The following is an 11,597-nucleotide window of genomic DNA, read 5'->3' on the forward strand; positions in this document are numbered from 1 at the left end:
ACCATACATTATTATGGTGAGATTCTGTGTAGTAACCTACAAATGTGACTAGCTGTAGGATTTGAGTATGTAGTCACTATAAAATGTTGTTTATGTAAAAAAAAAGCGTTTATGTAAAAAGAGCCTCATCATCCAAGACAATTCCTTTGCAAGAGTATTAGTCTCATATAGCTTTCTGGAGATACAAGAACAAAACTGAAAACTCACAAGTCAAAAGGAAACTGAATGGGTTTCTCCCGCAAAGCTGATCACTAGCCTGTGTCAAACAGAGTTGTTATCTAGTCCTATACAAATTTTCTTTCATTTGTGATACCTGATGACTTGACAGAGTAAATATTTCTGTTTTCCTGGCATCTACTACTGGAAATATTTCTCAAAACTTTGTTGTTTTACACTTCAATTGTAGCTATAAAGCAATAAATGGTAAAAACTTATTTTTTTGAGATAATTGCATTCAGCTTTCTTGCACAGTGTTTAATGCCCTCTTAAGATATTTTACATCTTAATACAAAAAATTATGTACTGATACACTGTAAATTCTGAAAATGTTCTTTCATTATTAAAATGCAATACTGTATTTTAGCACTAATATTTGATCTGAAATCTGTAATATTTCTTCTTGCACTAGATCTCTTTTGATCCTGGATGACATTTGGGATTCCTGGGTATTAAAAGCATTTGATAATCAATGTCAGGTTCTTATCACCAGCAGGGACAGGAGCGTAACAGATGCCGTGGCTGGTAAGGAACAATTTCCTCTCCTACATCACGGATTGTGTGTGTATTTGTATGCAATTTGTCCATGTGAACTTTTAAAAGAATCTGATAGAATCTGTATCTGTGAACTTGTGCACAAGTGGCGAAGTTTTAGAATTCATAGAATCATAGAATCATTATGGTTGGAAGAGACCTCAAAGATCATCAAGTCCAACCGTATACCTGACGCCACCTTAATTCTGCTCTGTAAGACTTTATGCTCTTTGTGAAATAAATGTGATATGTTATCCTGAAAGTTTTATGTTCTATGTTGAAGAGTGCAGTGAGTCTCAACAGGAAAAATTAACCTATTAACTAAATTAACCTATTAACTGCTATTAAGCAGTCACTGCTGCAACGTGCCTGTAATGTATTTGTAATTATTAGATTATAGTCTAATTTTTTTGTCTCTCTAATGCAAACTTGATTCTGATAAGTAGAATTTCTACTCTCCTTAGTACTAGGCATATAAACTACTATGCAAAAAACCATGAGCCAGGTCCTTTGCTCCAGATTTTGCTTGGAAAATACTCTCATTTTCCATAGAATTTTTTTACATTCTTTTAAATTTTTTCCATATTTCTATGTCTAGGCAATAAATATGAGGTTCATGTGGAAAGTGGACTAGCACATGAGAAAGGACTGGAGATTTTGTCCCTATTTGTGAATATGAAAATATCAGAACTGCCAGAACAAGCTAACTGCCTTGTAAGGGAATGCAAAGGTATATTTGCTGCCCTCTAACATACCATTTACTGCTGACTGTATTTTTTTCTTCTAGGCTTTGACTTACAAATAGAGGGAACATTCTCAATACTGTACACCTTAAGTAAAACACAAGTGCTTGTTAAATGCTTTTTGTTTTTTTAAACTAAATAGAAGTGTCTCATGTTGATTTTCATGTAGTTTTCTTCAGTGTATCTTCATCCCACCCCCCTATTACACTTAAATTTGGTGAGTTTGCAGATGTCTACATAGATGACATGTTTTGTTTGTCTGTTCTCCACACCTCAAGAATTTAATCAATATATTGGGAAATTTGCCTGATTTATTAAGCCACTTGACTAACTATTGGATTGTGTTCCTTGAAAACCTCTAAGATTAAATTAATCTCTTCCTTCAGGTTCTCCTCTTGTAATATCCTTGATAGGTGCATTATTACGAGACTTCCCTAGTCGTTGGGAATACTATCTCAAACAGCTACAGAACAAGCAGTTTAAAAGAATAAGGAAATCTTCTTCTTATGATTATGAAGCCCTTGATGAAGCAATGTCCATAAGTGTTGAGCAATTGAATGACAATTATAAAGACTACTATAAAGACCTTTCTATCCTCCCAAAAGATGTTAAAGTACCTACAAAGGTAATAACAGCAATGCAGAAATCCCATCATTTTTAGTGAGATACAAACAACTTTTAAAAAATTTGTAAAATGTGTAATTGTTGTGTACAACTTATGGTGTATGTAACTTAATAGTAATTGCTAGATTGGGTAGGTTGGGTCCATTATTGTATCATGACTTTTATTGTCAGTAGTGAAATGAAAAAGTTGTAACTGAATACATTTATTCATAATGTTTAAGTTTAAAGTGCATTCCACATATAACTCTTTAATGAGGTTGTAACTGAGCTCTCTGAAGGCTTAAAAACTGTTACGTAAAATTTGCCTCCTTTAAGAAAAAGATATGATCACCGTAAATCAGCACAAATAGACAAAAGATGGGATAACTTGTATTTGTCCTGTAGTTTGATATGAAAGAATTGGTAACTTACTGAATTTTTTGTTACCATTTGTAATATGTCTGTATTTGTAAGCATGTGTTTTGTTGTCAGTTAATTGGTAGCCATTTATGATGTTTGTACAAGTCATATTACCCCTTAGTTCTGATTCTTTTCTGTCTTAATGTGCTTTTTTAGGTTCTCTGCATTCTTTGGGATATGGAAACTGAAGAAGTTGAAGATATACTACAGGAATTTGTTAACAAATCGTTATTGTTCTGTGATCGTAATGGGAAGTCATTCCATTATTATTTACATGATCTTCAGCTTGACTTTCTTACAGAGAAGAATCGCAACCAGCTTCAGGTAGGGTATTAAATAATCTACTTACTTTTAACTTTACTCTTCAAAGCTGGGCGTTCTTCAGAAAATGTTCCTTTGTTAAATGGTATCTAGAGTAGCTTCATAGAATAGGTCCACAATGCAGTTAAATTTAATGCTGACTAATTAAAACCATTTATTTTCAACTTGAAACTGTGGAGTGATTTCGTGATGGTTCCATTTGGAGCTGGGAAGCTAAACTGAGGGAAGACTCTGTATCCATTATTTCTTTGTCAAAGACATTTCCAGCAGGAGAGGGAATGTTCCACTGATGATTTCAAAGGCATCAAGAGCCTACTAGAATAGGAGGTTTCTTTTTTAAACAGAGAAGTGCTTTTTAGTCTTTTTTTTTTTTCAATTTAAGGCAATACTTGCAGGGAGAGGACCTATAAGTTGAGCCAAATAAATTTATCCGTTCTGAAGGACAGGGCAGAAAGAGTAGATATGAAGAAAAGGCAAGTTTTTAGACTTGCTTTAGATCTACGTATGTAAGGGTCTTTTTTGCTGGCTTCCATGTTTAATGTGAAGAGTGATTTGATTGCTAGTCTCAACCTAAGAAGGAAGGTTAACAGCTTGCTTTTCTGTCTTTTAATATCCAGAGAATGTTTCTGGAGAAGTCTTAAGCAATAAATTAGGTTAATTTACAGTTTTGGAGGGTAAGCTTTCCATATTTCATTTGTTGATGTATTATGGTTGAGAAATAATAATAGTATTCCGCAGTACTGTATACAGTATAATACTACTAATAATTATAATTCCTCAATATTGAAACCAGTCCATATCTTGGTATAGTATTAACTGAAAGTGTGTTTTGATTCACATTGCAGGAGCTACATAAAAACATAGTGAATCAGTACAAGAAATATTACAAACTTAATATGCCTGTTTCATCTCAAGAGGATTGCATGTACTGGTATAACTTTCTGGCGTATCACATGGCTGGTGCCAACATGCAGAAGGTGAGTTGTCCTCTGTTTCCCTTCTTTACCCACCCTTACCCCTGCCTTTTCCCCCAAGCTTCTTCCCACTCGAACCTCTCTTCTCCCAGGCTTTTGTGCAGATAGGTAAACACTCAACATAGAGTCCTTTAGGGGCTCCACTGATAATCACTGTCTGTTATGAAAACTACTTTATTTCTACCTTTTGTGTTTTGTCTTTTCAGCCAGTTCTTGAGAAGATTTCTTGTTTTGTGTCATAATAGCTTGTGTTTTTCTCTTCCTTTTTGAGAAGCTTTGATAAGAAATCTTCTCTAAACCTTTTTGAAAACCTGGACTCCCTTTATTGTATGATAATGCAAGTAAATTGATTTATTCAGAGAATTTGATTAGATTAGTTACTTTTTCTACAAAAGTCTTGTTAGTTTTTTTCCTCTTACGTCATACCAATTTGTGCGTAGAAGTTTGTTCTCTGTATTACCAGATGTTCAACAGCCACAAAAAAATCCACCAAGAGTTAGATGGGCAAATCTCTTGTTCCCAGGATTGCCTTGGCACCTTAAAAAATTGCTGTCATTTTTGCCACCTACTGTTCTTTGTGTACTGAGCTGACATAAGATGCAAATCATGCAGGAAGAGTAATACTTCGGTAGTTTCACTTGAATGTCTTTAGAATTCTTGCCTTGAATAGCATTTGGTCCTGGTTCCTAATTGCTTTATTTCACATGTACTCAAACCTTTTCAGTTGAACCTCTTTTGAGATCGTTCATCGGACCCATCTTATGAAATACGGTTTGTGTACTTATAGGAACCTTCATAATTAATGTAGGCTGCAAGTCTACTTTTTTGAGATCATACTTATTTCATTATCTCAGTCTCTTTGATTTCAATGTATTGGAAAAATGTTTTTATTATTAGCATTTCTACATTTTGTAGAATTAGCTTCTTAGAGTTCTTCAGCGTGACTCATTATGACTGTATATTTCCCAGGGTTTACACTCTTTGTATTACTTATTTCTCATTATTTAAAGATTAACAGCCTTTCAACAAACAGAAATAAAGATGGGACGTATTCTTTTTCTTTGTTTAACCATGATAATCTTTTAATCCTTGCCGTATTTACTGATTTTAAATTGGAATATACTTTAAACCTGTTCAGTGTTGTCTCTAAGCAGTTTTTCTAATCCCAACAAGTATGGCTTTTTAACAAGAAGGGCTTTTTTAAGTATGTTAATAGCAAGAGGAGGTCTAAAGAAAACATTGGACCAATACTTGTTGAAGATGATCATCTGACTAACAGGGATAAAGAAAAAGCGAAAGCGTTCAATGCTTTTTTTTGCTTCAGTCTTTAATAATACTGACAGACCATTGGGCTGCCCAGTCCCCTGAGTCAGAGGACCATGAGCATGGGAGCAGTGACTTTCCTTTTGTGGGCACTGAAATAGTCAGGGACCAGCTGTATCAGCTGAATGTTCACAAGTCCATGGGGCCCGATGGGATTCACCCCAGAGTTCTGAAGGAGCTGACGGATGTTAGGGCAGGACCATCTTGATCATCTACCAAAGGTCTGGGGAGCTCCGTGCTGACTGGAAGCTAGCCAGCGTTATTCCAATCCACAAAAAGGGTGTGAGGGAAGACCCAGGAACTACAGACCTGTGAGTCTAACCTCAGCACCTGGAAAAACTATGGAGAAGGTTATACTGGGTGCAGTTGGAAGGTATTTAAAGAATAATGCAATCACAAAGGCACAATCACCATTGGGTTCACAAAGGGAAAGTCCTGTTTAACTAATTTGATGTCCTTCTAGGATAAGTTCACCTGCCCAGGGGATGAAGGGTAGCAGTGGATGTAGTTTTTCTGGATTTTAATAAGGCTTTTGATACTGTCACTCACAGCATCCTTCTGGACCAGCTGTCCAACTGTGAGATGAGCAGGTTCACAGTGCTCTGGGTGAAGAAGTGGCTGGATGGCAGGGCTCAAAGGGTTGTACTGAATGGGGCTACATTGGGCTGGCGACTGGTCACCAACGGTGTTACTCAGGGCTCAATCCTAGGGCCAGTGCTGTTTAATATATTTATCAGGAATCTGGATGCAGTAGTTGAATGCACCATTAGCAAGTCTGCTGATCCCAAACTGAAAGGTGCTGTTGACTCGTGAGGGAGAAGAGGCCTTGCAGAGCGATCTTGATAGATTGGAGCATCGGACAGTGATTAATGGTATGAAATTTAGGGAGTCCAAGTGCTGGATTCTACAACTATGACAGAGTAATGCCAGGCACAAGGATAAATTAGGAGAGGAGTGACTGAGGAGCAGCGCTGCAGAAAAGGATCTGGGGGTGCTGGTGGGCAGCAGCTCAAGAGGAGCCAGCAGTGAGCCCTGGCAGCCCAGAGGGCAAACCCCATCCCGGGGTACATCAAACACAGCACAACCAGCTGGGCAAGAGAGGGGATTATCCCCCTGTATTTAGCACTGCTGCAGCCTCACCTCAAGTACTGTGTGTGGTTCTGGGCCCCACCATTTAAGAAGGATGTGAAGGTCCTTTGAATGTATTCAGAGGAGGGCGACAAAGCTGATGATGGCGCTGGCAGGCCTGTCCTGTGAGGAGCGGCTGAGGGCTCTGGGTCTGTCTGGTTTGGAGCAGAGGAGGCCGAGGGACAACCTCATTGCTCTCTGCAGGTTCCTGAGGAGGGGACGTGGGGAGGGAGGTGCTGAGCTCTGCTCCTGGGGTCCAGGGACATGACCCCTGGGAATGGTTCAAAGCTGCCTCTGTCAGGGGAGGTTTAGACTGGACATGAGGAAGCATTTTGTGACTGAGAGGGTGGTCAAACCCTGGAACAGGCTTCCTGGAGAGGGGGTCGATGCCCCAAACCTGTCCATATTTAGGAGGTGTTTGGACAGCATCCTTAATAACATGCTTTAACTTTTGGTCAGCCCTGAATTGGTCAGGCAGTTGGACTAGGTGATTGTTGTAGGTCCCTTCCAACTGAAATATTCTATTCTAATAATTCTATTTGCAGTTCCCATTTGCCTTTTAAGTAGCTTTCTCATTTTTAAGTTAAATGCAACGATAACAGATTTTTTGCATTCATTCAAATTCAGGATCTGTTAGGAACGATGACAAATCACTATTAGCAGAGTGATCTTTGCTAGACTGGACTAGAAGAAGATTTTTCAGAGTTGTGTCTTAAAGCAGGTCTTGTGTGCTGAAAAAGCCAAGATTTGCTTTGTACCCCCATCCCTTCTCTGACTAACTGTATTAAAGAGCAGTCCTTTGCATTAAAATAACAAGCTTAGTCTTCTGTATCCAGAATTTTCATACCTTATTGAGTAAGATGCAGGAAACAGGAAATTGCCTTCGTTTTTAACTAGGGACAATTGTACTGAAGCATATTAAATACCTAATGTATTTCCTATGCTTTTCTTTTTCCCCTTAAGTAGATTCTGTTGTGAAACTTATGCTCTGACCTTAAATTTGTATTTCTTGTAGGAACTCCGTGATCTCATGTTTTCTTTAGATTGGATTAAAGCTAAAACAGAATTGGTAGGGCCTGCTCATCTAATTCATGAATATGTAGAATATAGTTCAACCTTGGATCAAAAGGTATGATACTAAAAGGTAAATGATCAGTCTGTTCCAAATACATTTTTCTGTTTTGTAATTGCATTTGTTGGATGTATGTGTATATGGGGGATATATAGAAAGCTTAAAAAGTTGAAACATAAAAACAGTCCTAAGTTTAACTTGGAGAAGAGAAAAATGAAGAAGAGCTTTTTAGTTTTAGTTGTGACTCCAGTGTGTGCCCCAGTAATTGACCATGGAACTCCATAGCTAGGGTGGACGACAATACCGAATGGTGGGTACATATGGTAGTCTGCTTTTGAGGAGGTGTAGAATTTTGTTGGCCACTTGGAATAGTCTTTCTGATATTTCACATTGACTGCTTATTGAGTAGATCACTGTTGCCAATATCCTTTATTTGAAAAATAAGGATAATAATGCTTTCCTGAGTAAGATAATGAAATATTTCGTATCATATGTACTTGCTAATAGAACTAAATAGAAAGATAGAACTAAATGCTTCTGTAAGAATATTAGCTGTATAGAAAATTTAAAAAGCAAAAGGCACTTAGGAAATAAATCTTCTTTCTGGGTTATCAAATATTATCTGTTCTGTACATAGGATAGCACAGTACGTGAGAACTTCCAGGAATTTCTGTCTTTAAATGGGCACCTTCTTGGACGGCAGCCATTCCCTGACATTATACAGCTTGGTCTTTGCCAACCAGAGACATCAGAGGTCTATCAACAAGCCAAGCTACATGCTCAGAGAGAAACAGGAACGTTTTATTTTGAATGGATGTAAGTAGCTGCAGTCCATCTGCTGATATGCCGATTCCTTGATCCAAGAAAGTGATTAATGTACAACTAAATATAGTGTATGGCTAATATAAGGACCTTTTTGAGAACTGCTGTGTTTTTTCTAGGGAAAGAATAGTTTTCAAGAACTTGTGGGAGAAGGGCAGCTCTGCATATGTGAGGCCACAAATTAGTAACAATTACGTAGAAATAAATAGAGGAATATATTTACTTCTGTACTCAATGATTGTTCCTTTTAAATAATGATACGGAGGTGAAAATAAGATACTTTGAAACTTCTCTAAATACTTTTATAAGTTAGAATTGTATTGGGTATATTACAGTATGTTTTTAGATTTTCTAGTAAAATGTGCACTTCAAAAAGAGACTATTTGTGTTAACTTGCAGAGTTTTTGAAAGTAGCAAGGTGGGAAATACTAAAAGGCTTTGTAATCTCTACCCAATCTTGAAATTTCTCCTATTTAAGTAGTTCTTTGCTGTTTTCATATTTTTGGAGGTTGTTTAAGTAAAAAGCATACATATGTAAGTATTTTTCCAGCATAGTCAGGTAGTCATCTGACTGTGTAACTATCTCTGTTAGATTCTTCTGTTTGATGTTTCTGTTCTGATATCTGCAGTACTTGGTGGTTACGAAACAGAGTGACTCTATGTCAGGTGGTTATGGTAATAACCAGGCAGGTTAATCCCGGCATACCTGAATTCAGGTCTTCACTTTGAATATTTGATTATTTCATTTTGCAGAGCTAACGGAATTCTAACCAAAACGCTTGGGAGTTGCACAGTTCAGAAGAGTCAATCTCCAGGTAGTTTAGGGCTTTCACCTTGGATGTGGGAGGCTTGTGCTGAAGAACATGACCGAAATCAATAGAACAGAAACAGATGGTTTTGCCTCCCATCCTAGGGCAAAGTTCTAAAAATGGTTCGTAGGATCTGTAGGTGAATACACTGCTGTCTTGACCAGCAATTTTAGCTTTATTGAAATGTGCAAAAAAACCCAGTATTTTGCAGTGAAAAACTGCTTTCATTCTCAGCTACTCTGTTTGAGATGTTTTACCCATTGTTTAAACACTAAGCCTGAAGATTGAAACTGGTAATTACAAAAACTTGAAGTACATTCATTTTGACTCTGCAAAAAAAAAATTAATCTTGTAACAATCTGTTCATTGCTAAAAATCATCTTACTACAGTGACAGCTTTCTATATTAAGATCCGGCTAAACAGGATGATTATGATTGCTCCTAAGTCTAAGTTTTTGTTCAAGAGTCATCTAAGGTGTGTGAGATTCTGTACTTAATCTCTGATTGAAATGCAGTGATGGTCATAGATTTTATTTAACTGTCTAGTGATAAGAATTGAGTCATTGCTGTGAAAATTAAGTAAATTTACTGAAATCTAAACAAATCTACAAATGTTTTTGAATAAGTTTGAAAAGGAACCTGCAGGAGAACAAGAATTCTCAGGAAGAAATTTATATTTAGAAATAGCACGTATCAGATCAAAAAAATGTTATTAGGAAGGCTGTGTCTTGCAGTGTGACAGCTTTGCCCATAAAGTAGCACGTTAGTTTCTCATGCACATTTATCTATCTTGATGTCTAAACTGTAACTATCGGAGGGCAATAAAAACTCTGAGTGAATGTTGGAATTTGTGTTTCCCTTTATTACTTCAGCATAAAGGCTGAGAGGTAAGGTATAGTGGGTTGGTTAGTTGGTTTGTTGTAAAGCTTGCAGCTCAAGATGGGTGAAAATTTGTTATCTTTTTATAGAGGATTTTGAATAATAGAAAGGCACTTAGGAAATCCTACTCATCTAAAATCAACTGTCCTACCCTGTAGAAATAAAAAATCCTTGAAAAACCTCTACCGTCTGGTGGTTCGTCCACATAGAGATGCAGTTTACCATGCCTGCTTTTCTAAGGACAGACAAAGGATAGCATCATGTGGAGCTGATAAAACTCTTCAGGTAAGGTAGCTGTGCATGAGTGAAAAGGGATACTGTGTACCATTTTGATAACATTTGTTAACAGTCCTGTCGCTATTCTTTTGCTGTTACGTGGAGGGATCTAGAACACACTGGAGACAACTGATTGAGAAGGATGTGTTACTATGCAAACATCAAGTTGCATGTTTAGAATAGTGAGCATCATCTAGTTCAAAAGCTAAACTGTGTGATTTCAGGGTTTATACCCTCACTGCTGTAATACGTGAGTGTGAGATGCCTTTTAATGATATGAAAAAGCTCACAGCCTAAGTAGTACACTCCAACATATTTAATATTTGCTTGTAAAAATGTTATTTCTACAGTAGACCTTCTACAGAACTGAGGAACAGTAAGACGTTTTCGTTACAGCTTTACTATTTCTGTGGGATGGTAATGGACATTATGCTACTTTGGTGCTTAATTAGTAAATTGTCTTATGCAAAAGAAATAAATCTGGGGAGAAAAATGAACCTTGGAAGTTGAGGGCAGTATTAGATTGGAAATACTTATTCCCAAAGTGCTTAGGAAGTGGATTAGGGGAGGCAGAGAGGAGAGTGACTAATATAAATCTGCCAGCAGTCTGCCTGGAGGGGAGCCAGCCAGCTCTCAAGAAAACTAGCAATCAGCCAGCCAGTAACCTGGTAAAGTATCCATATTCCAGACAGCCACAGGTAAGGGGCAAGAACAACTTTTCTGCAAGCCTTTGGTATTGTTTTGGATGCTTGATAAGTTGAGTACTAAAGTCATAACGTTAGTGATGCTTAGTTGCTGTTCCTTTGGCTACTTAATGTGTTGTTATTGTGGTTTTATTTATTTATTTTATTTGCTGGCTTCTACAGTATGATGATCATGGCATCCGCTTAAGGAGATGCCTGGTGGATGTACTCGTTTTATGCTGTGCTGAAGTTACTGTGCTGGGCTTCTGTACTTAACGGCCTTGTTATTGGGGCTGCAGATTGCTTATTTTTCCTCTTCGTTTTCTACCCAAAAAAATAAAAATCTGTGGATTGCAATTGCATTTAAACTAAACTTTTGTTGAAGAAGTAATAGGAAAATTAACAATAATCCTTTTTTCATTGTTTAACTTTGAACTTACTCATGTTTTTTTTCTAATAGTGGCCTAAGCTTTTTAATTTTCAAGGCTGCTTCTGCTGTTTCTCTAAAATAAAGAAATAATGATTGCTAGATTAAGAACAGATATTCTGCAGAATTTACTGACGATGTAGATTTCCTGTTACTTCAGTATTTATGTTCTTATTTGAACAAATGCAAACCATTTCATTGTCACTGATATTCCCGTTCAATGAAAAAGTAAAGGAAAAAGCAGAGACTTCACAATTGTAGTATCTGGAGCGCTGCTGTAAAGAACACCTTGTGATTTGTTTTAATAATTAAGAATATGTAACCTAAGGAGGAAAGAGAGACCTGATTCCACACCCCCCCCCCCCAA

At 37.1% G+C, this 11,597-nt stretch overlaps 1 protein-coding gene across 1 annotated transcript in view; it reads left to right on the forward strand.

The window, feature by feature from the left end:
- Positions 1–11,597, forward strand: part of APAF1 (apoptotic peptidase activating factor 1) — a 35,094-nt gene that overhangs the window by 6,187 nt on the left and 17,310 nt on the right. Inside the window, exons 5-12 of the mRNA XM_009706924.1 lie at positions 629–741; positions 1,349–1,480; positions 1,880–2,118; positions 2,673–2,840; positions 3,683–3,814; positions 7,278–7,391; positions 7,972–8,150; positions 10,003–10,129. Of these exons, the coding sequence (XP_009705226.1) occupies positions 629–741; positions 1,349–1,480; positions 1,880–2,118; positions 2,673–2,840; positions 3,683–3,814; positions 7,278–7,391; positions 7,972–8,150; positions 10,003–10,129 (1,204 nt within the window). The remainder of the gene's footprint in view (positions 1–628; positions 742–1,348; positions 1,481–1,879; positions 2,119–2,672; positions 2,841–3,682; positions 3,815–7,277; positions 7,392–7,971; positions 8,151–10,002; positions 10,130–11,597) is intronic.

This window comes from Cariama cristata, unplaced genomic scaffold (genome assembly GCF_000690535.1).
Source record: "Cariama cristata isolate BGI_N322 unplaced genomic scaffold, ASM69053v1 scaffold3989, whole genome shotgun sequence".
In the NCBI taxonomy this organism is placed as follows: domain Eukaryota; kingdom Metazoa; phylum Chordata; class Aves; order Cariamiformes; family Cariamidae; genus Cariama; species Cariama cristata.